Source organism: Urocampus carinirostris, chromosome 17 (genome assembly GCF_059441175.1).
Source record: "Urocampus carinirostris isolate Australia breed hairy pipefish chromosome 17, RoL_Ucar_1.0, whole genome shotgun sequence".
Classification (NCBI taxonomy): domain Eukaryota; kingdom Metazoa; phylum Chordata; class Actinopteri; order Syngnathiformes; family Syngnathidae; genus Urocampus; species Urocampus carinirostris.
Window position 1 is genome coordinate 10865173 of NC_142365.1, and position 27331 is coordinate 10892503.

Consider the following 27331-nt stretch of genomic DNA (forward strand, 5'->3'; position numbering starts at 1 on the left):
TGCTCCTGATTGTCCGAAAAATAGCTCACATTTCTGCAGAGATTTCATCATACTGTTTAGTTAAGCAACACTCAAGACACAATAAAAAAATATCCTATGGTCTGATGAGAAAAAGATAAATCTATTTGGCTTGGATGGTGTGAAGCATGTGTGGCGGCAACCAGGTGAAGAGTACAAACATGTTTGTGTTGTGCCTAGTGTCAAGCATGGTGTTGGGAACGTCATGGTTTGGGGCTGCATGAGTGCAACTGTAATTGAGGAGTTGCATTTCATGAAGGGAAACACAAACTCAGGAATGGCCAGAGAATGATCCCCTCCCTCCAGGAACTGTGTCGAAGCCTGAGAAGCATGTCTTCAGATCTAAACCCAATAAAACATCTCTGGGGCATTCTTAAACGGAAAGTGAAGAAGCACAAGGTCTCGAACATCAAGAGCATCCCAGTGGCACTGTGTGAGGCTCTGGTGAAATCCATGGCCAGGAGGATTAAAATGGTTCTGCAAAATGACGGTGGCCACACAAAATATTGAACTTCAGGAACTTAATTTCAGTTGCGCAACATACAGTAATACAGCCTTTCCATAAACATATTGTATAGCCCTTTTATGGAAGAGGGGCCACAAAGGGACACCGGGGACAGACTATTTCATTGGTACTGTTGCTTTTTTCGTATTTTTCATTCTTATTCAGCGGGCCGGACGGGGCCCTGCTCGGCCCGTGAACAGTAGTTTGCCCATCCCTGGGTTAGCCTATAAAATACCGCAAAACCTCAGTTCTCTCCAGGCGCCTTAACCCCGATAAGTCTTTAAACAGCGGCTGTCATCTATTTTTGCTGAGGATAAAAGAACCTGAAATCTCTTCCGTCAGTGTCAGGAGGTCCGATACCGGCCCACGGAAGCTTTTTGTTTTCCCCTACGGAACGGAGAAAGACGGAAAACGCAGCCATTAGTCTCCGACTCTAATCTGCTGTCTGGGTTTTCAGCAAACCGGAGACTTTATTTCGTGCAATTTTTGGAAACGTGTTATTTTATCCTCCCCGGATGATTCTCGCTCAGCTTCTTGGCATTTGGGAGACTTTCTTGGGTTCTTTGTCTGGTTTTAGCTTGCAAAGTTGTACTTAAAATCCATTCTCTTCTTTCAAACTTTTAATAACAATAAACAGAAGTTTGTGTTTCTCTTCAATGACTCGATCCCGCTCAGTTGTTAAATTTAGTAAACATAAAAATTGTAGAGATTTAAGTAAGACAACTGTTAATCATGTAAACACGGACCAGATCCATTTAAGAGGTCGCAAGATAAATTGACAGTTGTTTTCAACAGTTTTATTAACTGCTATAATTCTATGAAAAATGTACAATTTTATCATGAACCAGAAAAGGTTCAGGACCCAAACGCGTGACGTTTCCCACACAAGCCTTTTATTTTACGGGAAATGGGGAGTCATGCACAGCAGCATTCTGGCTTGAACCGATAGGAAGCCAGAGGCCGACGAGATCGATATCAATTGCCTGAGTAGATATCGGACAGATGGGTCGATACCGGACAGGACGGGACAGACAGGATTGATAATGAAACAGGATATCGAAAATAAACAGGACAAACTAGATGGAAATGAAAACCAGAGAGAATAATAAACAGGACAAAAATGGACGGGAACGAAACTGGAAACCGATATTGAACCTGACAAAAATAAACGGGAACAATACCAGACAGGGAATACCAACAGGAAACAGGGCCGAGTCAAAACCCACGTCTTGCGGGGGAGAGGTTCGTTGACGTACTGACAAAGGAAGAATGAGAGCACTGAGCTTAAATAGACGGAAAGCCAATCTGTCAATTAGCCGCAGCTGGCGCTACATGGGCGGGGCCAATTGGGCGCCATGGCAACCGTGACAAATTTAATTCCAAAATTCCGATAAATCGAAGAGGCTAACTGCAATGACAGCAAAGACTACTGTAATTTCGCCCGACTAAAGTGCCCTCTGCCAGCATTTGTTCGCACATAAAGTGGTTGGTGATAACAGTTGCCACCCCCCAAGTGCAGTTCATTTTAGGTGGGAATACAATAAGAGATAACAAAAAGAGATGCCAAGCCCGCCAAAGGTGCGCTTTGTTGGTCCTCGCTTGCAGCAATATATGATGTGGAGTAATGGATTTAGGCGGCACAAGTGCAGTTCATTTTATCCTTAAATACAATAAGCTATAAAAAAAGAGACGCTAAGCCCAACTAAAGTGCGCTCTGCCAACCTCCACTTGCAGCAAGATGGGATTTGTGATAACGTAATCGCAGCCGCACAAGTGCTGTTCATTTTAGGCAGAAATACAATAACAGATAACAAAAAGAGATGCCAGGCCCGACAAAGGCGTGCTTTGTTGGTCCTCGCTTGCAGTAATATGATTGGGGGTAATGGATTGCGGCCACTTAAGTGTAGTTTGTTTTAGGCGGAAATAACAAAAAAATTGAAGCCAGGCCCAACAAAAGAGTGTTTTGCCGGGCCCCGCTTATATCAAATGGGATTCGGGATAATGGATCACAACCACACGAGTGCGGTTCATTTTAGTGAAAATACAAAACCGGCAACAAAAAGACGCCAGGTCTGACAAAAGTGCACTCTGCCGGTCTTCCCTTGCAGCAAGACGTGATCGCAGAATGAGTACAATTCAATTTAGGCAGAAATAACGGGGAAAAAAAGGAGCTGCCAGGCCTGACAAAAGTTCTGCTGGTCTCCGCCTACAGCAATATGTGATAAGGGATAAAGGATCTGCACGGCTGCAATTCGACACAAATTTACTCTCGGCCCCTGCTCTCAGCAATAGTATACCGGGGATATTAGCCACGCATATTTTGAATACAAATTACTGAGGCTGCGAAAAGGATGGAATTCTCTCATTCTCCTTGCAAGTTCAAAACCCACTAAGGTCTTCTCTCCTTATTATGAGTGTCTATTAAAGACTTAAGTTCCTTATTTTGCTTTAGTACCCTCCCCACCCTATTTTTTAAGACTTCCACAGCTATATGACTTTGAACGGCTTAAAGTTCCAGCGAGATGGATTATTTCACAAGAGCAAGCTATCGATATCCCCTTTTCTGACCTTTCCCTTCGCAATTTTCCCACAGAAAGCGGAAATCGCTGTGGCCCCTTTGACTATCACGTTGGTCCGGGAGGAGGTGATCGATTTCTCCAAGCCCTTCATGTCTCTGGGCATCTCCATCATGATCAAAAAGCCCCAAAAATCCAAACCCGGGGTGTTCTCCTTCCTGGACCCGTTGGCCTACGAGATCTGGATGTGCATCGTGTTCGCCTACATCGGCGTTAGCGTGGTGCTCTTCCTGGTCAGCCGCTTCAGCCCGTACGAGTGGCACACCGAGGAGCCCGAAGAGGGCACCGACGGTCCGCCAAGCGACCAGCCCCCCAATGAATTCGGCATCTTCAACTCTCTCTGGTTCTCCCTGGGCGCCTTCATGCAACAGGGATGCGACATCTCGCCGAGGTAAGAAAGAAATGACTCTCTTTCCGAGAAAAACGGGCGAAAATCCATCCGGCTGGGAGATTATACATGGTCGTGCTTGAATATTGCTCGTGGCGTCCCCCAGGGGTCAATACCGGGTCCGCGACTCTTTAACCTTCCTATAAATGACATTTGTAACAATAATTTGTCCGTCGATGACACAAATATCTTTTGCTCTGGAGGGAATTTAAATGAACTACAGTTGGACCTTGCTACTTCGTGGTTCCACGTTCGCGGGTCTAAAAAAATAATAATAATAAAAATAATAATTAAAAAAAAAAAAATGTTTTTATTTTTTTTAAGCATTTTTGAAGGGACGTGGCCACTTCGCAGATCCACGTTCGTGGGTTTAGACCTTCGCGGGTCTAAAAAATAATAATAATAAAATAAAATAATTAAAAAAAAATATATATTTTTTTATTTTTTATTTTTTTTAAACATTTTTAAAGGGGCGTCGCTACTTCGCGGATCCACGTTCGCGGGTTCAGACCTTTGCGAGTCTAAAAAAAAATAATAAAATAAAATAATTTAAAAAAAAATAATAATATATTTTTTTTTTTTTTAAACATTTTTGAAGGGGCGTCGCTACTTCGCAGATCCACATATGCAGGTTCAGAGCTTCGCGGGTCTAAAAAATAATAATTGAAAAAATGAATAATAATAATAATATTTTTTCATTTTTTATTTTTTTAAGCATTTTTGAAGGATGCTACTTCACGGATTTTCACTTTTCGCAGGTGGTTTTGGTCCCCATTAACCGCGATAACCGAGGGATTACTGTATTGAATCTACTGGCCGGATATGCATTTCACACCTAGGCCTTCAGTCAGTCCAACCCTCGATATCTATTTTATGGCTATAAAACCTTTACTCTACCTTTTGATAAAAAACGAGTTATACACGGTGCACGTTATACACGAATAAATATGATAATGTGGCCTGCCTGCACTTAAAAGAACCAGAAATCCCCTTATAGATTAGAATACGATTACAGCTCGAGAAGCTGTGGTCTTTTGACTTGAGTGCCTTTGTTGCTTTAAGACCCTCCCCACCTCATTTTATTAATAAGCCTTGTAGCTATATGACTTTGAATGGCTTAAATTTCCAGCAAGATCAATTATTTCAGCTATTTTAAGACGGAAGTTGCTCTTTTTGCCTTTCCCGGTAATTGTGTTTTTATCTGCATTAAGACCAATCCCATTACTTTATCTTTCTCCTACTCCTTGCACTTATTTGGTGATTGCAAGGGGAACTTTATGATTATTACGTCATCACTTTGAACTGTGTTTTTTGTAGCATATGTGATAATGAATCCTTTATTTTTCTTTTCTTTTTGTTGCTTTTCTTCTTATTTCACTCATCCAAAACAGTAACATTGAACCTGGTTAAAAAAATGTAACGTTTAACTTGCAAAAGAAATGAGTGTGTTGCTGCGCTTCACTCGTCTTTATTCCTCCTCGTCTTCCCCATAACAACCTCTCCTATCTTTGTGCTTTTTTGTCTTGCAGCGCCCTCTGTGGGAATTTACGTTTTGTAAGACAACACAATAGAAAAACATATCGAGCACAGGACTTTTTCCTGAAAATTTGAATATTGTGATAAAGTTCTTTATTTTATGTAATTAAATTAAAAAACAAAAATGTCATTCTTTCTGGATTCATTACAAATCAAGTGAAATATTGTCAGTATTCTATTTTGATATTATGATATTGCTGAATGAGGCGAAAACTCAAATATCAAAATATTGGAATATCATGAAAAAGTAATATTTCAATAATAAAATGCTTGCAATATTTCCGTTTATTTGTAATGAATCCAGAGTAAGTGACATTTTTGTTTGTATTAAATTATATTACAGAAAATGAAAAAACAATGTCAAATTTTGCTATTATCCTGAGACCGTAATTGGTCTATTCCCTCCCATAATTGTTCCAAGCTGGTCGGTAATACCAACGAGGTATGACTAAGGAGAAGGTATGCCTCTCTCGAGCTGACTTGACTTATCTGTTACGCTTTTAGGGTGGACCCAAGTGAAGGGAATCAGGTATTGGTTCTCAAAATAAGTATGGCATTTGATAGCAAAGCCAGGAACAAAGTAACAAACAAACAAGGGGTCAGGGTAAGAAATATCATGTCCAAACAAAATCAAAGCTGACAATATCCAAACCAGAAACAAAAACCAAACTGGAAAAGGAGAAGCAGCTGAAATACAGGAGGTATTGTATAAAAAACAGGAACAAAGTAACAAACAAACAAGGGGTCACGATACAAATATAATGTCCAAACAAACTCAAAGCTGACAATATCCAAACCAAAAACAAAGACCAAACTGGAAAAGGAGTAGCAGCTGAAATAAAGAATGGTATTGTATAACAAAACCAGGAACAAAGTGACAGACAAACAAGGGGTCACAAAACAAATATCATGTCCAAACAAAATCAAACCTGATAATATCTAAACCAGAACTAAAGACCAAACTGAAAAAGGAGAAGCAGCTAAAATAAATGATGGTATTGTATAACAAAACCAGGAACAAAGTAACGGACAAAAAAGGGGTCACAAGACAAATATCATGTCCAAACAAAATCAAACCTGATTATATCCAGACCAGAAACAAAGACCAAACTGGAAAAGGAGAAGCAGCTGAAATAAAGGATGGTATTGTATTACAAAACCAGGAACAAAGTAACAGACAAACAAGGGGTCACAGAACAAATAATGGGTCCAAACCAGAAAACATTGACTAAACCGAAAATGGAAATACGATGACCCGACGCAGTACGATTTCCGAACACACAAGTCTCGGGACAGTAAAGGACAGGTGTGTCTTGCACCACACCTGGTTTGGTGCTATGCCAAATCCTAGCAATTTGTCCCTCATTTTTCTCGTCATACTCCACTTTTCAGAGGATTTGGACTCCGAGTAAGGGGTAAAATGGGGAAGGGAGAGTAATTGGAGGGAGCCTTGCACAAAATGGATAAAGTTGCATTTCTCAAAACGAGTTGAGTTTTCTAGGACAAATGACAAGTAGTGGAATGTGGTGCAGTTCTTGTGTAGAAAGTAGTCAGGCTGATGACTTTGATGAGCTACCTAGGGGATTGAGATTAGGCGAGTGACTTCACGAGGACCTTTTAATTCAGAAATAGGTCCAAAATACGATGACTTGAATAACAGAATTTTTTCTAAATCGTCTATTTTTTTGTTACTAATTTCAGGGAGTTGGAAATAGTCCCCAATCTTTTGCTTCCCTGTCTCCATTAATTCCATTCTTCCGCTGCCTGGAGGCAGGCTGGGATAATGAATTCCGTGATTATATATCCAGGTCTCCTGTGGTCAACTCTCTTGGGAAGGGGCTAAAAGTGGGAGACCACATAAAATGGTGGACAGATTTGCGCAGTTATGAAGGCGCCATGACGGTTTTTAATTATTATTTTTTTAATTTAAATTTAAAACCTTTTTCTGGAGCAGTGGCTTGCAGTTAGGAGACATGCAATTATACAGGGTTTGTGCTTGAATTCCTTGAAAATGCTTACATTTTTATGTTATGTTTTCAAGGTTTGAAACAAATTTTGCATTATGGGTAAAGTGTTTGTAAATGCTTGAAATTGTTGCCATATTTCTCAACAATTCTGCCTTAAACTGACATCGACACTGCTCTCTGGTGGCTTCTCTTTGCCCTTGCATTTCTTCTTCCCTTGGGGTTAACGGCAGCTGGCATGAGTTTGTACACCATGCAGGGTACGCCGGAACAGTGCTCTATGAAATTTGTTAGTTACAGGATTACATATTATGGAGATTTATCATGGGCCATGCAAAAAAATCTAGTAGCTATTTCCAGGGGTTGCATTGTGATGGGAAGAACTTCCTGCAACTGAAAATTTAAGATACATATTAGTGTTTTTTTTTAATCCAACACCTACATGGTATGAGATTTGTTTTAAGATCCAGAAATCATAAGATATAAATCACAGATACATTTGTGGTTCTGCAAAGTACATTATTCACACTGGAATCACATGTACTTCTTTTACTGGTATCGGGGAAGTGGAAAAATGGGCTTGAAAATCTTGAAAAAGTGCTTGAATTTGACTATAATCCCTGAATTATAGAGAATAGATTAATTCAGTACTTTTTTAACTTCACAATTTTGGGATTTCCATTTTCAAAATCGCTGATTTTTCACATTATTTTATAAATATGAAAACAATCAGTATGTAACATACTACTGTGCTGAGCATCTACAAATGCAAGGCGAGGCACGCAATTCTTTTGCCTCACGGCAGAGGGCGATCATGAGACTGAGGATTCTGATTCGGCCCAAACGATAGAATTAGTGTTAGTATTAGCAAGCCGATAGCAAGTCATGCCATCCCGTTTTTTTATTCCCCAGTACATGGACTTTTTTTTCATAATGCGGTATTACCAAATTATCGATGCTTTTAATTTAAAGGACCAGCGTATAGACTTCATTTATAATTTAAGGGAAGAGAATCAAATGTTTTCATTTTCTATGATACCGTCCAGTGTCGTGCGGTGAGGCAAAGTCAGATTTACAAAAAAAATGAACCTACATTTTATTCCTATCTAGGAATGGCTTTTTGTTCCTGTTCGTTGGTTCTGGATACTTAGAGGGCAGGTTTTCAAAATAAAGGCTAAAAACAGTTTTATTACAGAATATATTCTGGACACAAATAAAAATGGCTGTAGCAATTCACAAATGCGACATTGCCGCTAAGACAAAACCCTTTTAGCTGCCAAGATAGGGACCAGAAACGACCGATAGACCTTCTCACCATCAGGACAAGAAACAGAAGCGGCTGAGGGACCCGTCCTCGCCGCAAAGACAGGAAACGATTGCGGCTGAGAGACCTCCTCGCTGTTGGGTCAGGAAACAGAAGCGGCTGAGGGACAAGTCAAGTCAAGTCATGTTTATTTGTGTCGTCCTTAATCACAAGGAGTCTCAAAGAGCTGCACAGACTATTGCAAACTGCAGACTATTATGACACCATCCCCTGATCTAAAACCTACATGATGGCAAGGAAAACTCAAGAAGGGACAGAGGAGGTGGACGCTTCCCACTGGGTCCTTTGATGGTCACATTTTGCAGGGGTGGACCCAAATACAGGGAAGCCAACCAAGATGACAATGGCAATGACCTGACGCAGAGTGCTGTCCGAGCAGTCAATATAAAGTCTTGGGATTATTACCAACATGTGTGGGGAGATTAGGCACAAGTCTGCTGTTGGGTCAGAAAACAGAAGCGTCTGAGGGACAAGTCAAGTCATGTTTATTTGTGACACCGTTAATCACAAGGAGTCTCAAAGGGCTGCACAGACTATTGCAAACCGCAGACTATTATTAAACCATCCTCTGATCTAAAACCTACATGAGGGCAATGAAAAACTCAAGAAGGGACAGAGGAGCTGGATACTTCCCACTGGGTCCTTTGATGGTAGGGTCATTTTGTCACATTTTTGGGGTGGACCCAAATCCAGGGAAGCTAACCAAGATGGCAATGGCCTGACGCAGAGTGCTGTCTGAGCAGGCAATATAAAGTTTTGGGATTTTTACCAACAAGTGTGGAGAGAATAGACACAAGTGTGTCCAATTCCACACCCTCCCATTAAGGGGTGTCATGATTGCTGATTCGGGGCACCTGCGAATGCCTCGTTGGCGCCAACAGCCGTGAGCGTTGATTGGCTCATTGACTCTTTTTAAACCCCCGGCTTCCAAGAGGAAGCCGTCAGACCGTCCTGCGAACCTACGCTTTTGCTAGGCCAGCACCGTACCCTCTGACAATCTCCTGGTCTGTTTTCCCCTGCCTGTTACCCGTTGCCGACCTGTTTCTGGACCCGTTTCTGCCCTGCTCTTCCGTCCCGGCCATCGACCTGTTTTGCCCTGTTTCCTGCCTGATACTTGTTGCCGACCTTTTTTCTGGACTCGATTACCGCCCTTGCTCCCCTGTCCCGGCTACTGACTAGCTTTTCTGCCACCCACGACTATCCTCGCTCGAAGTCCCACTTCTGCGTTCCTGCCATCAGCCACCCGTGTCCGACGATCATCGAATCGTGGAAGCAAGCACTGCTCTCTATTTCAATAAAACTGAGTTTAGGGAACGCTATTGGGTCCTGTCTCCGTTTGTGGCTTGTGACAAGGGTAAGGTGGCGTGTCTGACACTGACCTCAACCCCATTGAGCACAGCTGTCCCTCCATTTTCTTTTTCTTCCGTGACGTCATTTCAACTTATTACTTGAAATCTAGGGCAGCATGGCGGCGCAGTGGTTAGCGCGTGTGCGGCACAGTTCTAAGGTCGATACCGGACAGGACGGGACGGGAATCCAGCTACCGGACTTCCTGTGTGGAGTTTGTATGTTCTCCCCGTGCTTGCGTGGGTTCTCCTCCGGGCACTACGGTTTCCTCCCACATTCCAAAGACATGCATTTCAGGTGGATTGGCCGGTCCAAATTGTCCTTAGGTGTGAATGAGCGAGCGAGTTGTCTGTCCCTGTGTGCCCTGCGATTGGCTGGCAACCAATTCAGGGTGTCCCCTGCCCACTGCCCCAAGATAGCTGGGATGGGCTCCAGCACCCCCGCGACCCTACTGAGGATAAGCGGTGCAGCTAATGAGATGAGATGAGAGACTTCAAATCTAAACTGGAAGCAAGAGCGACTCCGGCGACGCAAATCTCCAAATTCGCCAGTTCCCGCTCGGCCAACCGGAATCCGCCGAGCGTCCCGCTCGTCTCCAGACTTCCCATTATTCCCGATCCCCGCGCCTCATCCAGCCGTAACGCCGCGCAGCTGTTCCCTCCCTGCGCTTTTTTTCTCCCATCAGTAGCACTCGAATCTTTTTCACGCCGAAGCCGAGAGGCAATTCCGACTTGCCGAACGCCGACCGGGACGTTTTGGGCAATTCTATTTCTATTCGAAAATCTCCAAATGTGCTGCAGAGGTCCAGAGAAGGAAGTCGAGCAACGTGGCAGCGTGACTATTTCCCCACTTGACTGCAATGCCGTCTTTCCGCCAAGATGAAAATAGAAGAAGAAGAAGGCCAGGAAGTGGACGCTCAGTTGCACAGAAGCCCTCCTCGCCCTCCCTTTAACGCGTTTGCCGCATGACCTTCTACTCGAATTAACGTCAACGTTCCTGCTCCTGCGTAAACGCGAACCGAAAAGAACGATCGTGGTCATCGCGGGAGGTTGCGTTCTCAAGAAGATGCATAGAATTCAGATAAATCCTTAAAGCCATCACTGTGTATTATGTAGCGACCCCTGGTGGTGTAAAAATACTTCATTAATTGAAATAAAACACTGTTGATTCAAATAATAAGCAAAAAAAAAAAACGCCCTTTTTCATAGTCATCTTGATAGCTTGACCCAGGTGGATTTTAGAACTTAAAAGCTGTTTAATGTCCATAGTTGAGCTCCGTATGCCTGTATGTATGGATTGCCGAGTCCCGGGATTCCATCATCTTATACTTCTTTTTTTTCTCACTGTTTCTTTCTCTAGCTGCTAATGTTAGCCACTTGGCTGTAGGCTCTGACTCGTTACCAGCCAAAGTTGTTATTGTTGTTACTCAGCTCTGTAAGTAGCACTTTTCTTGTCCTTGAGTGTGTCACTTGCCTTCAAAAGCTGGTCATCTTTGACCTTTTTTCACTGTTTCCCTCTCTAGCTGCTCACGTTAGCCAATTGGCTGTAGGCTCTGGCTCGTTACTAGCCAATGTTGTTATTGTTAGTTACTTGGCTCTGTAAGTAACACTTGTTTCGTCCTTGAGTGTGTCACTCGCCTTCAAGAGCTGGTCATCTTTGACTTTTTTTCCACTGTTTCCCTCTCTAGCTGCTCATGTTAGTCACTTGGCTGCAGGCTCTGGATCGTTTCTACCCAATATTTGTATTGTTAGTTACTCAGTTCTGTAAGTAACATTTTTGTTGTCCTTGAGTGTGTCACACGCCTTCAAAAGCTGGTCATCTTTGACCTTTTTCCACTGTTTCCCTCTCTAGCTGCTCATGTTAGCCACTTGGCTGCAGGCTCTGGCTCGTTACTAGCCAATGTTGTTATTGTTAGTTACTCAGCTCTGTAAGTAACACTTTTCTTGTCCTTGAGTGTGTCACTCGCCTTCAAAAGCTGGTATTCTTTGACCTTTTTTCTTCTGTTTCCCTCTCTACTTGCTCATGTTAGCCACTTGGCTGCAAGCTCTGGCTCGTTACCAGCCATTATTTTTATTGTTACTTAGTCAGCTCTGTAAGTAACACGTGCTTCGTCCTTGAGTGTGTCACTCACCTTCAAGAGCTGGTCATCTTTGTCCTTTTTCCACTATATCCCTCTCTAGCCGCTCATGTTAGCCACTCGGCTGCAGGCTCTAGCTCGATGTTAGTCAATACTTTTATTGTTACTCAGATCTGTAAGTAACATTTTGTCCTTGAGTGTGTCATTCGCCTTCAAAAACTGGTCATCCTTGACCTTTTTTCTACTGTTTCCCTCTCTAGCTGCTCATGTTAGCCACTTGGCTGCAGGCTCTGGCTCGTTGCTTGCCAATATTTTTATTGTTAGTTACTCAGCTCTGGGAGTAACACTTGCTTTGTCCTTGAGTATGTCACTCGCCTTCAAAAGCTGGTATTCTTTGACCTTTTTTTCACATTTTCCCTCTCTAGCTGAAAATGTTACCCAATGGCTGCAGACTATGGTTCACCATTGGCCAATATTTAATTGTTAGTTGCTCATCTCCGTAAGTAACACTTTCGCTCGTGATACTGACTTCTTTGTTTCCACTCTTTCCTTCTCTAGCCACTCTTGTTAGCGACTTGGCTGCAGGCTATGGCTAGAAGGGTCTTTTTGTCATTGATAACAACATAGGGAACATAATTTTCTACGAAATTTGACGTGGCACTCCATGATAAACATTGTTAGCTGTTTAATGTATATAAAGCCTGCTTTTCCTTCTAACGCTGGTAACGCAAGCAATTTTCACAGAATTCCATAATTCTGGGTCCTGACATTGACAAATTAAATATTTTACTGGCCTTTTTAGAAACTTATTTGCTAGCCACTAAAGTTGGCTGCTTACACCAAGTCTGACCAACTCCTGCTATTGCCAATTTCGTTGTCACAATATGTTAACCCATTTTGTAACAATGACAATAAAGGTATATTCTATTGGCTCTTTTCAGAACCTCCGAAAGTATCCAGCTCGATTGATACAGGCTACCAAATTTTGCATATGCAATACCTACTGTATACTATTTTGTTATTCAATACGATTTAATACGTATTTATGTACTTTTTTGTTATGATGTATTTACATATTTAATGGTTTTACCTGGAGAACCAGGGGTTGGAAACACATTAGCTCATTCCTATAGGTTTGTATCCCCACAATAAGACATTTTCACTTTACAATTACCATTTCAAAATAAATTTATGTCATTTCCTGGGGTCTACAGCACTGGTTCTCAACTGGTCTGACGTCAGGATCCACCGTTCAACCTAAATTATAAGTCTCCAATTAAAAAATTTGAAATTCCACTCCTCAATGAACGTATTGTGCAGTTTAAAGCAGTGCAATCCACCTTTTCTTTCAAAAAGCGAAATGAACAGTAAAACCAAAACCGATTTCAAGCACTGTCTGTATTTAGTAACTCTCATAGAAGCCCACATTGCATATAAAGGACCTACTAAAATTTTAAAATAGCCACATACTAAAAAAACATCCAAATATGAACAAAGCATGTATCGAAACATGGATTATCATTCAATTATGTAATAAATGAAAATTAATACACCGGTAAAACACTAAATATTTTACATTCTTATACTAGCAGTGCTTCAACGGCAGGCACTCATAACCCATTTTGCAACCGTTTCTCTCTTTGACTCGATATTGTCTTCACTGTTTTGCACTTTAAGTAACTTCCTTGGAAATAAAACCAACAAAATGACAATAAAATGAGATGCAGTCCCTCTCAAACGTAGCGATTGACTGAACAGGTAGAAGATATCTAGTAGGGCAATAGCACCGTCCACTGTTGAGAAGTGTAATTCCTCTTTGGTATTTTCTTCTTCTTAGCATTATTTTGCACTGAAAACCGGTCCTTGGCCCACTTTTGGGTCCTGACTCAACAGTTGAGAAACACTGGTCTACAATACGGGCGAGCCTGCTTGTCTTCCCACCCAGGCCTTAGTCGGCGCAGTGTGAAAAGGGCTTAAAAGCCGTCAAAGAGACGAGCGCCGGCCCCTGCAATCTTCTGGTTGCCAGCCGGATTGCTCAAAGTGACATTGCGCATTGCTCAAGAGCAGCGGCTACTCCGCAGATGTATTTCTTTCTTTTTTTTGCCAGAGGCCCTTTGGGGTTCCGTACTCGCCGTTGTTTGATTTGCAGCGAGGGGAGGTCTTGTTTGTTCTCCTTGATGCGGCGTCAGGCGTTAAGATTCTCCTCACGCCCGCAGGCAGCCGACTTTGCTATCTGTCTCCCCCGAGCGTGCAAAGACGGGTTAGCGCCGCCGCGGGGTTTCTCGCCTCTCTTTGATATCGGATGAAACCATTTGCTCGGAGCGGCTGCATCCACGGCCACGGACGTGGATTTGTTTGACTATCTGCAGAATCAGACGTGGTTAAAGTGGTTTTCCTGGTACTTCCACTGGGCTCTGGTTTTGAAATAGATTACACCATTGGCAGGAGATGAGTACAGTGCCGTGAAAAAGTATTTGCCCCCTTCTGGATTTTTTTGGCTATAATTATTACTCATTATTGCCCCCTTTACCTAATAGAGTTGGGCCACCTTTGACAGCGATAACAGAAATCAATTGCTGTCTCAGTGAGATGCGGGGATTATAATTCAAGCGTTTGTTACTTCCCGTCTTGATTACTGTAATGCACTACTCTCCGGTCTCCCGAAGTCCAAAATCAAGAGCCTTCAGCTGGTACAAAATTCTAAATTTTAACTAAGACAAGAAAGTTTGATCACACGAACCCGATTTTAGCTAACCTGCATTGGCTCCCTGTTAGCTTAAGATGTGATTTTAAGGTTCTGATGGTATTATACAAAATCATGCATGGACTTGCTCCCTGATATCTTTCAGATTTAATTTCCCCTTATGTTTTGGTCCGGAGACTTCGCTCTGAAAACGCTGGTTTACTAGAAATCCCAAGAACCAAGAAGAAATCTGCAAGTTGGAGAGCACTCTCTATTCGGGCCCTGGTGCTGTGGAATGCTCTGCCCTCTGAGATTCTTGCAACCCCAGTGGAAATGTTTAAATCTAAGCTTAAAACACACTTCTACTCTTTATCATATGAATAATCTATATCTTATGTTGATAATATGTGTATTATTTGCCCTCATGTAGGTTTTAGATGAGGGGATGGTGTCATAATAGTCTGTAGTTTGCAATAGTCTTTGATCTGTGCAGCCCTTTGAGACTCTTTGTGATTAAGGGGGTCACAAATAAATAAATATGACATGACAATTGTTACCATTATTTGTAATGAGTCTTTCACAACCCTGTGTAGGGACTTTCGCCCACTCTTCTTTGCAAAATTGTTTCAAATCTTCCATATCGGACGGTTTTCTAGTATGAACTGGCGGTTAAAGGTCACAATACAGCATCTCAATCTTTGACTTGGCCACTCAAGAAGCTTCATATTGTTTTGTTTTTTTGAGCCATTCAGAGGTGGGACTTGCTGGTGTGCTTCGGATCGTAGTTGTGCTGCGTGATCTAAGAGTGCTTGAGTTTTAGTGCACGAACTGATGGCCGGATCCTTTAGGATCTTCTGGTAAACACCAAAATTCGTTATTTCGTCAGTGAGTGGTCCTGAGGCAGCAAAGCAGGCCCAGATCATCACACTGCCACCACCATGCTTTACAGTTGGCATCATTATTTTGGTCATTTTTGTCTTTGTGACATTTCGACACCAGATGGAACGAGCTGACGACTTCCAATAAGTTCAACTTTTGACTCTTCAGTCCATGGAATGTTCTGAGGATAACCAAGATGCTTTTTGGCAAATGTAAGATGACTCTTTGTGATCTTTTGTGTCAGCAGTGGTTTTGCCTGGGAACTCTCGCATGGATGCCATTATTGACCAGTGTCTTTCTTATAATAGTCATAAACACTGACCTGCGAGGCCTGCAGTTCCTTGGATGTTTTTCGAAGTTCTTTAGTTAACCTCCTAGATGAGTTGTCGCCGCACTCTTGGGGTAATCTTATTTGGGAAGGTTTGCTACTTTTCCCAGCTTTCCCGATTTGTGGATAATGTCTTCTGACAGTGGTTTGCTGGAGCCCTGCAGCCTTGTAAATGACTGTGACCATTTCCGTACTGATAGATTTCAATCTTTTCTTTCTAAATTCTTCTAGAAATTCTATAGATCGTGGCATGTCAATTGTTCTCGAGATCTTGTGGCATACTTCATTTTGTCTAACGTATTCAATTGAAGTGATTTCTTGATATTATAGTTGGTTTGATGATTTGGAACCTTTTGTGTGTGGAAAACATGCAAAAACACATAATTCAGATAGGGGAGCAAGAACTTTTCCATAACATTGTATTTAAGTGTTGTTCCAGCATCAAAATCAATCCCATTACTTCCTCTTTCCCCTACCCACTTTGTCTTGTTTCTTTTGTTATTCTATGATATTTCTTTCTCGTAAAATAATAGTTTCATATTTTTCAAACTCATTTACTGCCATTGACGGCTGCAAACACGTTTGGAAAGAAGTCATTGATTGAGTTAATAATATTTGTTCTTGTTCTTATTTGTTAATATATTAAAAATATGACGAAATATACTTCAAATGTGAAAAACGAATACCAGTGAATTGATTTTTTGGCAACAGCATCACTGTAGGAAAATCTTCTTATTTTATAGTAGTTTAACTTGTTTTTCCTGTAAAATAGAAATACAATTATTCTTACAATATGTAACTTGTTTTTCTCCTTTTTCTTGTTATATTTTAATTTATACATGTTTATATTTAATTCTATTTATTATAATAATTATTTTAATTGTGAAACTATTCAAAATTAGAAAAAATATCATTAAAATGACAAAAGGTTCTGCCAATGTGATAACAATATTTTTTTTTTGGGGGGGGGGGGGGGGGGTGAATCAATGAGATCACTTAGGAAAAATGTATACTTTTTGGGTTTAATGATTTGTTCAACTTGTTTTTCTAGTAAAGGAAAATTCATGTGTACCACAAGCAATCAAATGCTGATTTTTCTTATTCTAAGATACGTTTTCCTCTTTTTCTTGGGAAATAAATCTTTACGGTACTTAAAATTATTCTTTTCTTTTTTTTAACACTTAAAAGTAATTGAAACAATATTATTTCTAAAATGATCAAAATGCCAATGATTTAAAATTGTAAGATTTTTTCTTGTTTTTCTTGGAAATGTATATTTTTATTATTATACTGTTTTTCATTTTACATTTTCTGTAGGAATTTTTATTTTGCATTTTGATTCAGGAGAAAATTAACACTTCTTTAGTTTTATAATATTTTAACTTGTTTTTAACAAAACACTTACAATGAATATTGTTGTTTTTATCAAATATTTTAATTCCTGCAACATAATATCGTTATATATTTTCTACAATTATGTTTGCTCTTGTTTTATTTGAGAAACTATTGAAAATACTTGGATTGGAGTGCGACAATTCCTAAACGCTAGACCACTGGGGATACAGACCACGCATGAAAAGGCATTGGATCTAATCTCATCAACACTCTTTTTTTCGTCATGGTACTAAATTATTGTCTCAGGCCGTGAGAATAACGTCAGACATTAAATCGGTCCGTGGTACAGCTGACTCACAGTTTTTACAAAGATTTTGAAATTAATGAAAAGAAAGGCATTGTGGGAAGTAATTCGGTCGTCCTGAAATGTGTTTATATAAACGTATGGTCGCACACATTTAAAAACGTTAGACACTCGCAATGCTTGATCTAAGCTGAGAAAACATAGCTAACATATCTAGTACCGTGACTAAAAATTGTGTGATAATGAGATCTGTCGTCTGTATCCCTAGTGATCTAGTGGATAAGATGCGGCGCTCGCCCAGCCACAATTTGGGTTTGATTCCTGTTGCACTTAATGTTATGCAATTGTGACCAACCATCCATGTCCTTGGTGGTTAGGATTTAGTGCTATTACCATTGCTACCAATTTTGGGCAATTCAGTGATAACTCATTTTTTGTCAAATTCAAGGCGCATAGGGTTATAAAGCGCCAACTTGGGGTTTCTGAGTGCACCTTATAGTCCGGAAAATACGGTATTAAAATAGAAAAAAATCTGGCTTACCGCATAATAGAGGGCATTTCTTTGCACTTTGTGGTTTTCCCGGGCCGCTTCTTCATTGTCCTTGTGTCCCCGGTCAAGGTCGTTGTCGGGCCGCATCGTGGGCGGCGTCTGGTGGTTCTTCACGCTCATCATCATCTCGTCCTACACGGCCAACCTGGCCGCTTTCCTCACGGTGGAGCGTATGGTTTCGCCCATAGAAAGCGCAGAAGACCTGGCCAAGCAGACCGACATCGCTTACGGCACTCTGGACTCGGGTTCCACAAAGGAGTTTTTCAGGGTGAGTTGGCCGTGTTGGGACTAGCTTGTGACAAAGGAGCGCGTCCCTAAAACTTCATTATTATTAGATTGCGATGTTTTCTGACTGCTAAAAACATCTTTATCACTTCAAATGTAACATCCAGCCCTCAATTCACCAGGATCAACAGGTGGCAGTGTTTATATGTAACTACAGAGAACTAGTGAAGCACAGAGTACGAGGACGCTAAATTTCTCCTCATGTGGATATTCTCCCCACCCTATATACTCACGTCTAAGCCAAATGTACAACATACAAAATACTGAAATCAGGGGGGTCAGTTTATATGCGCATACTTGGTTGTGTGTTACCAGTAGCTAATGACAGGTAGTGCATGGGGAGAGGAGGTTTGGCATAATATGGGAAAAACAAACCAACAGAAAATCAATAGGGCACAAGTGAGCTCAGAATTTACGTTCAAATTGTGCTGAATTTTGGTATTTTTATTTGTGTTTTTGCAAAACACCATGCCTGGAGAGAAAAAGAACCTGGAAATGGAGAAGGAAATCTTTGTGTGGTTTGAAGCCCAGAGATGAAATGGATATGGAGTGTCTCGGCTAATTGTTTGTCTGCTCAGGACAATATGAAGGGTTCACTAAATCTATTGGAATAATTTATTTTATTTATTTTAATGTCTTTCTTCAACTCTCTTTTTTATTTTGTTTTATCAGCAAAAATATTTACAATGTTTATCTCATCCTTTAATATTTGTAATCTGGTTTCTGAAAAAGTACTTTCAGTGTTATGTTAAGGTTCCGGAAGATTGTTCGTAAGTTGAATTTGTTAGTAAATTGCTTCAGTGCTATATTTTCTATGTCTATGGTGTATATAAGTATGTTCAAGGCTTGTATAAGTAACCTGAATTGTCTTGTACTGAAAAAAAAAACGTTTAATAAAATAATATGCTCTATAAAGATCAATAAAGCTGAGTTTAACTTACTTTTGGAAGATGCGCTTTAAGAGTTAGGCTACTTACTCCTCCGTGATAAAAAGGGGCCGAAAAAAAGCAATCCAACCATTTTCTCAACCGCATCAAGCTTTCTTATTCCACTTTCATTTAAAAAAAATGACTCACCTCTTCTTTACACTTTACACAACCATATTGAATGGATGCAGAAGATATTTAACAATAAAAATGTCAAAGTTCTTAGCGCGCTGGAGATACATTATAGAATGTTTACACACAAACTAGGGAGAGAAAGCGGATTTATTTTTCGGGGTGGATGCCGAGTGAGCTCTCACGGCGCCACACGCTGGTAGCAGCGGAAAGAAGCACTACAGTACTGTCCTGTGCTTGGAAAAAGGTGCACACAATACAAAATCTAACTTACAGCAATGTCCAGATATTTTTCGACATCCCGAAAAAAAATGTTCGCATCTATCGTTTTTCGTTAAGTCAAATGGTCTTAAGTAGGGGAGCGTCTGTAGTGTCGGCATGGTTAATGACTTTTTTGATGTAGTAGCAACAACACTTAGTCTCCTGTTTATCACTTTGTCATGTGCGCAAGGGATGGGAGAGCTTAAGATCAAGCACAGCATGTCCAGGGCTTCCTAGTTTTACTCAGTACCAGAATTTACAAAGTAGAAAACAAGTAGCGGCTGTTAGTCCAAAATTTCCGTTACGTTGTGTATCTGTTCCAACTGTGCAAGTTCTAAGCAATTCTCTCTCCTTTGCATTGGCCTCAGCGCTCCAAGATCGCGGTCTACGAGAAGATGTGGGGCTACATGAAGTCCGCCGAGCCCACCGTCTTCACCAAGACCACGGCGGAGGGCGTGGCCCGGGTTCGCAAATCCAAAGGGAAGTACGCTTTCCTGCTGGAGTCCACGATGAACGAGTACACGGAGCAGCGCAAACCCTGCGATACCATGAAAGTTGGCGGGAACCTGGACTCCAAAGGCTACGGCGTGGCCACGCCAAAGGGTTCACAGTTAAGGTGGGTGGAATAGTCTAACAATATGTGTCGTCCACGTGTTGTTACGGTATTCCACCTTCCCTGGTGTGTTGCCTTTTTACTTGATTTCTTGATTTTTTTTTCATGTCAGTGTTTGCTTCTCGTTGCTTTTTCGTTTTCTAACCCACCTTATTTCCTCCGCTAGTGGTTTCGGCTCGGTTAGACCCAAGATAAACGAACGGTCGTCTCAGATATACAGTAATCCCTCGCTGTATCGCAGAGAGCATTTAATATGTCCATCCATCCATTATCTGCACCGCTTATCCTCAGTAGGGTCGCGGGGGTGCTGGAGCCCATCCCAGCTATCTTCGGGCAGTGGGCAGGGGGCACCCTGAACTGGTTGCCAGCTAGTCGCAGGGCGCACAGAGACAGACAACTCACTCGCTCATTCACACCTAGGGACAATTTGGACCAGCCAACTAACCCGACATGCATGTTTTTGGAATGTGGGAGGAGTGCCCGAAGTAAACCTACGCAAGCACGGGGAGAACATGCAAACTCCACACATGGAGTTCAATCTCATGACCTCAAAACTGCTGCACACGCGCAAACCACTGCGCCGCTGTGCTGCCCCATTTGATATGTATTTATTTTGAAAAAAATCATAACTTTTGATAGGAATCAAGAGTTTTCACAGTTTTTCAGCATGCGAGCTATTAAAAAAACTGACCAAATCAAAATGATCTACTTACTTGAAAAATTTGAGAGCAGGGGCGATATTAAGGTTCAGAGCGTCTGGCTGGTTAATTGTATCTATTTTTCATTACACTTAAAGAGATTTAGGATCACTCAACACTGTTCAGGAGGGTCACTTCCCATTTGTGAACATCACCTAAAAACATGGCGTAGTAATAGTGGTTAGCAAAAAACACTATTACTACGCCATGCCCAGTTTTTACTCACATATCTACAGAAGAAGAAACATTCGATTCAATGTAGCTCAGATGATGATAACAAAGTCATGATGTATAAAATACTCTTACCCTATTACACCAGAGCCTCCACAGACTCCGCCGCTATGCCGCAAGTGACACTAGCCAAGCAAAGGGGGAGCAAGAAGGGCAGTGCTAGGAATCAAATGGACTGAACCATTTCAAGGCAGTGGAGTATTTCAGACGCTATGTTGGTATTTTTCATCTAAGGTTTTTCATATTTTAGCCTATTCTGACCTTTAAGGAGAAGAGCGTTTTAAAAATGCTCCATTTTTGGGGAGCGTTTGGGTTAAATTTGGGGGTGCACGAGCACCCCCTAAAACGGGCTGGTTGGAGAGCAGGATAGCATATTGGGGACGTTTTATAACTAACCTGAAGAATTTGCCTTACCGATAAGGTTCTTGACACCCTGATTTTCCAAATTTGGTGTTGTTGACAAGATCTTGGGACGCTCCGAACTATCAGGCCAAAATCTCTTTCAAATATTGTGGTTGCGGAAACCTTTTCACCATTATAGGAGGAAATAAGGTTATTTTCTCCACAGGTGAGCCTGCTCAGGTGAGTTATGCCTTTGCATGGTATGAAAGGAATTAAAAGGAGACATGATTCAAAGTATATGATTTTCTGTTTGCATAACATGTCCCCTTTAAAGACGTTAGCAATTTGTCATACCTGATTTTTTTGGTTGCTTTTTAATGAAGATGAAGCTTCCACAACGTCGCTTCTTTGCCGGGGAATTTCCTCTCATGGCGTGGAGCAGCTGCTGCATTTTTTATTGTTTTTGAGGAGGGCGGGGCACTGGCAGCTCTCCACCCGAAGGGGGAGACAGTCTGACAGATGACCGTAGTCCCTTTCCAAGCTTCCGTCTTGTTCTTTCAAGGGATTATCGTCTTCTGCCAGTCACTTGTCCCCGTCTGAGGGATTGAAAGTGGCGACGTTTGAGGCTTGGACTTGATCGAACTGTTTTGTGTTGACGGGAGCAAAGCACACGCTAAGCTAAAACGGAATTCAATTGTCTTTATTGTCATTGATAACGACGTCGTGAAACATTGGAGGAAAATATTCACAATGTCGCGATTGGAGAGTTAAAATCATCGTCCAATGAAAAGTTGAGTGAGAGTATTTAGCAGCAATGAAAATTCCAATAGTCGCAAGATATACAATACAAAAGTTTGGGTTCACTCAGACTATTTTTCTTTTTCCATGAGTTTTCCATTGTCTTTCCCGTTTACCCATAATAATCTCTTCCTTTTGGTAGCTACTCAAAGATATGGCATTTTGTTTGCCACTCTGCCTTGAACACCAGCATCTCGGAGTCACCACTGGACTGTAGATGTTGACATTGCTGTTTTGCAGGGTAATATTTAACAAAGGTGCTTGTTGAAGACCTGTAAGGATTTTTTTTCTCCAATTAGCGACTCTAATGTACTTGGCCTCCTACTTCTCTTCCTTCTCTTTTTTTCTAAAGGGAGTGGTACCTACCGTTGTAGGAGATCTTCAGTTTCTTGGCAATTTATTGCATGAAATAGCCATCATTTCTCAGAACAGGAATAGACGGTCAAATTTCACATGAAAGTTCTCTTTTTCTGAAAGTTCAATCACAAATGTGATGTTCCAGATACTTGACTACCTCAAAGGAAGATCACTTCTATAGCTTATCTCACCAGCTCAATTAATTTTAGCTGTGCTGACATAAATGCAAATGGGTTTTCTAATCATCCAGTAGCCTTCTAAAGCAATTAGCTAACAAAATGCACGATTAGCACACCAAAGTGCTGGTTGCTGACTATGGTCCTCTACGCACCTATTTAAAAATGGCATTAAAAGCAGGCTTTTGCAGCATTTACCACGTTAACAATGTATGGGGTGTATTTCCGATTAGTTACATTTTATCGTCATTGAAAAAACAGTGATTTCTAAGTGACGCCAAACTTTTGAACAGTTGTTTGTAATTTTTTTCACAATTGTGTGCTTGTAAAAATAGGTTTTCCACAAGGCGTTACAATTAAAAACAAAAAAGATAAATAGAATTAAAGAAAACAACGGAAACAAGAAAAGCCATTTTCAAAAATTAAAACAGTCTTAGTCATTTCTGCCGTTTACCCATGCTTCATTGAATTTCTTCATTTTGACATTCAGAGCACTTGGCAGAAATCACATCAGTTCTAAGCCCACCTTTTCTGTACTACATATTTTCCCACTGATTTTTTTAAAATGTAGGAAACGGACGTTAATGATTTCTCTTTTATTGCGGCTTTTGAAATACAAGGTTGATGTTCTTCCTTAAATTTGTGCATGCAGTCCAGAATTTACAGTAATTGGATAAATCTTATGTCACAGCAGCTAATGAAAACAAAAAAGCTACGTGCGTTCTGGTCCCGTAACACAACTTTTTGCACTGTATGTCCACTTTTGTCTTTCTCTCCCTTTTTCTCTGGCTCTCTTTTCTCTTATTCTCCTTCTCCTGCCCAATTGCAAGTCCTCACTCACCCGGTTGACCCCCATTTCTCTGTATGGTTCTCAAGAAGCGCCGTTAACCTGGCCGTGTTAAAGCTCAATGAGCAGGGCCTCTTGGACAAATTGAAAAACAAGTGGTGGTACGACAAAGGAGAGTGCGGCAGCGGCGGAGGCGGCGAGAAGGTTAGCCGCCCGCGCGCTAACGCTAGCGAAAGTCTTTTCTTTTTCTTGTCGTGTTTTGTGCTGGCAAACGGGCGCACCTGCACTGACTCTGCACCCATCTCTGACTCGAATTGGCAAAGAACGATTGCTCAGGTCTGGGCAAAAATCCGTCAAATTTGAAATCCATTTTTCAGAAAACCTGTAGACATTTCATAGAATAGTCAATTTATGAGTTATGGGAATTCTGACTCTTTTTAGCGGACCGGCTCTTTTGGCTCGGCTCCCAAACGGCTCTTTGGCCTTAATTTACATATTACCAATAACAATCCAACCTTAAGCACAAAATTAATGGATGATTATTTTAAGAATTGTAATATTCTATAACAAAATAATTGGGCCACATAGCAGGGCCATATTATGATGATAATATTTATAAAAATATACACTTTTTTAAAAAGATTATTTATGAAAATGTGTTGATTTGGTGCAACTCTTGTCCCCAGTTTCCCCAACACTGACTAATGCAAAAAATAACAAATTGCCCAACAAATCCCTCAATAATCCCATACTAGTCCCTGCAGTATACGCCCGTTCCAGATAGGCGATAGGGGCCAGGGGCCCCACATTTCTCCGTGTATGTCTGCCAGTCCCCTCGATATTCTTGCCGCGGTGGGGCCCCTACCCCGACAACGCCACGAGGGGCCCCGTATGGCGTCGGGGGCCACCAGGTTTTTACTGAATAACATAAAATAACATGTCCTATGATGTTATTTATGTTATTTCCTACCCTCCTGACCCCGCCCCCTGCCCCGCCCCCTTTGGTCTGAAGAACGCCGGTAAACCTTGCCGTATTGAAACTGAGCGAGGCGGGCATCTTAGACAAACTGAAAAACAAATGGTGGTACGATAAAGGGGAGTGCGGACACAAAGACTCGGGAAGTAAGGTCAGTCCGTCAGGGGAAGCCTCCACGTTTGTACGTTTTTTATTTTGTCTTGTCTTTTGTGTGCACGATCTCACGGCGCCGTTTTTTACGACGTACTCTAACGCAGCATGGCACAGACGATGTCACAACAGGGGCATGCTCGGACGTCAGATACAGTGGTACCTCTACATACGAGCTTAACTCGTTCCAGTATCTTGCTTGTAGCTCGAATTTCTCGTGTAACGGGCCAATTTTCCCAGTGTGAAATAATTAAAAACGAATCGGCCTGTTTCCAACCTCCCACAAGGATAATAATAACACTTAAATTTTTTTGGTCTCCTTCGGGAAATAAGTTTTCACAGACTGTATCGGGTATTCGGTGCTGTTGCAGCAGAGCGTGCGCCAAATGACCTATTCACAGCGTCTGGTATTCCCTGGCAGTCTCTCATCCGAATACTTACCAGTCCCAACCCTGCTTAGCTTCCTAAGATCAGGCGTTCTCAGGGTGGTATGGCCGTAAACAGGACTGAAAAAGAAAAAAAGAAAAAACAAAGTGAAACCTAAAAAGGTATGAAACACATCTTCCTGATCACAAAAACATATTCAAATGGTACTTAAACATAAAAGAATAATAAATAAGATTACATTATTGATTTAAATGCGGGGTTATAATGAGTCATCCTTCCGATCGCCTCTTTCTTCCACTCAGTCGCTTTACTTCCACATCCTCTCACATTTAGTGACCCTATAACTAGGATTTGCGAGACCTTTCGGTCTCCCGCCCCCTTTCTTTGCCTCGCTTTCTCTTAGGGAGTAGAGATAGAGAGGATCCCAGTCCCCTGGCGAGATAGATAGATAGATAGATAGATAGATAGATAGAACCACTTTAATTGATACATTAGCACTAGGGTGGTCCTTATTTTTCGACTTTTAAAATTTCATGCTCTGACCCCTTGAATATGTTCCAATATATACAAAACGTAATTAGGCAAAGTTTCATCAAAATCAAAGGATATTTAGAGGTCGCTCAAGGCCTCTGAAATTTTGGTATGAAAAATAAGGATTTTTCGCACATTATATCAGACCTAGTGTACAAAGTTACTTGTAACTTTTCTTGTGTTACAATTATAAGCAATGGACTGAAATTGGATGTTCTAAAACGCCGTACACATAGGGTTAAGATTTCCGTTTTTTCTCGAAAATTGCCAAAATTTTACCATTTTGGGAAATTTCAAAGTCGTTGAGCTACCTCTAAATATTATCCAAATTGTTCAAAATTGCACACAGTGTGTTTTTATCGATATAAGAACATATGCGGGGGGTCAGAGCCCAATATTTCAAAAAAAAAAATTTCGACCCCCATTAAGGACCACCCTAATCAGCACTATTTGTACACTTAAAATTTAAATTACTGTAACCTTAATTGAACATGAACACGCAAAATGTTTCTACAGATTCATTTTCAATTTTTCAGTTTTCATTTGTCACATGTTTTGCCCTTTTGGCAGGACTCGCTATCTCTCTCTATAGGTCCTTTGGAAAAAAAAAAAAACTTAGCCAAAGAGATTTGTATCTTCCTCCCCTTCAAAATGTTTGGGAAATGTGTAGGGCAAATGTCATTGAAGATAGTCAATTGACATAGCGTACAAAGGAATCGAAAATACGTTTGATTTGTAATTTGTATTTGATTGTACAAAATCCTTTATAGTCAAATGTATAAAATCCTTCAGTACTGAAAAATCTATGTAAGATCCTGGCCGCGTGACCCCCCTGACAAGAGGGGGGATGGTAGGCACTTGGAACGCGGGTAGACAATAATAAAAGGTAAGTGCATGAGAAAAGTCCTAACCCTAAGATAATATAAAAGTGCAAGTAAGCTAAAGGCTAACACTTAGGTAATACAACTGACATTCAAGACATAAGAAGCAAAAGAGCTGTTGCATGACCAGTTGCCACTTTTTCTGGATTCTCTCATCTCCGGTTTGTCCTCCTCTTCAATCTTGTTTCGCAACAGGAATATAACCTCTTAAAATAATTGCAGTGAAGTGCTGAGGTAAATTATTCAGCGGCTTTGTGATCGGTACTCGCTGCTCCCTGATTGTACTCCTTGGTCTCTCACACAAACAGCGCGCTCGTGTTTTATTTCTTCGTTTCAACTGCCATCATTCTCCTCGCTGTTTCTTTCCCCGGAACTTATGGTTAAGGTCACAAAAAGTCACAAAGAGGAGATGCTATTAAAAGCGATGAAAGAAAAGCGATCAAAACTAACTTTCTGCGGAATACGGCTACTCTACAGGTTTACCTAAGGGACCGCTCGTAAAGTGGATTTTCCCTCATAAAGCGAGGTTGACTTGCTTAAAAAAAAACAAACCTCATAAATCGAAATTCTCGTGTGTAGAGGTGCTCATATATAGAGGTAACACTGTATGTCGATTGCAGAAGGAACACTAAGCCTTACATTTATTTCTATGAAGATGTTTATATCAGGGTTATAGTTCCGATGACGATTTCAACATCTTTATCAAGAGCGTCACAACTCTTTTGTCGGCATGTGTGTTCGATTCACGAGGTAAATCGCGCGCCCAGCAACAACTCTAAACTACAGTAAGACTTATCACAATATTTTTTTGTTGAATGGGCAGTGGGTATTAGGAGTAAACAATGACAAGATAATAGTACCAAATCGATCCAGTCCAATCCAATTTGGATCAATCCAATGAGTGCGCAATATTCTGCCGAACACTAGAGGGCAACAAAAACATCTTTGGACTATGAACGAAATGGAACTGCAACACAAGTAGAGAA

At 41.2% G+C, this 27331-nt stretch overlaps 1 protein-coding gene and 1 long non-coding RNA gene across 5 annotated transcripts in view; one reads left to right on the forward strand and one right to left on the reverse strand.

Moving 5' to 3' along the window:
• Nucleotides 1-27331, forward strand: part of gria4b (glutamate receptor, ionotropic, AMPA 4b) — a 198533-nt gene that overhangs the window by 163126 nt on the left and 8076 nt on the right. For 2 of the 4 annotated variants that reach the window (XM_088321203.1, XM_088321202.1), the window contains 4 exons: nt 3117-3490; nt 17884-18082; nt 19787-20034; nt 23510-23624. In XM_088321203.1, the coding sequence (XP_088177329.1) occupies nt 3117-3490; nt 17884-18082; nt 19787-20034; nt 23510-23624 (936 nt within the window). Of the gene's footprint in view, nt 1-3116; nt 3491-17883; nt 18083-19786; nt 20035-23509; nt 23625-24432; nt 24548-27331 lie in introns of all 4 variants that reach the window. The other 2 variants (XM_088321204.1, XM_088321205.1) reach the window with 2 other exon arrangements.
• On the reverse strand, nt 17747-25044 carry LOC148349208 (uncharacterized). The gene is made up of 3 exons (XR_015847325.1): nt 24988-25044; nt 21657-21898; nt 17747-18016 (listed from the first exon to the last, which is right to left on the reverse strand). It is a non-coding gene; the product is annotated as an uncharacterized LOC148349208 (long non-coding RNA).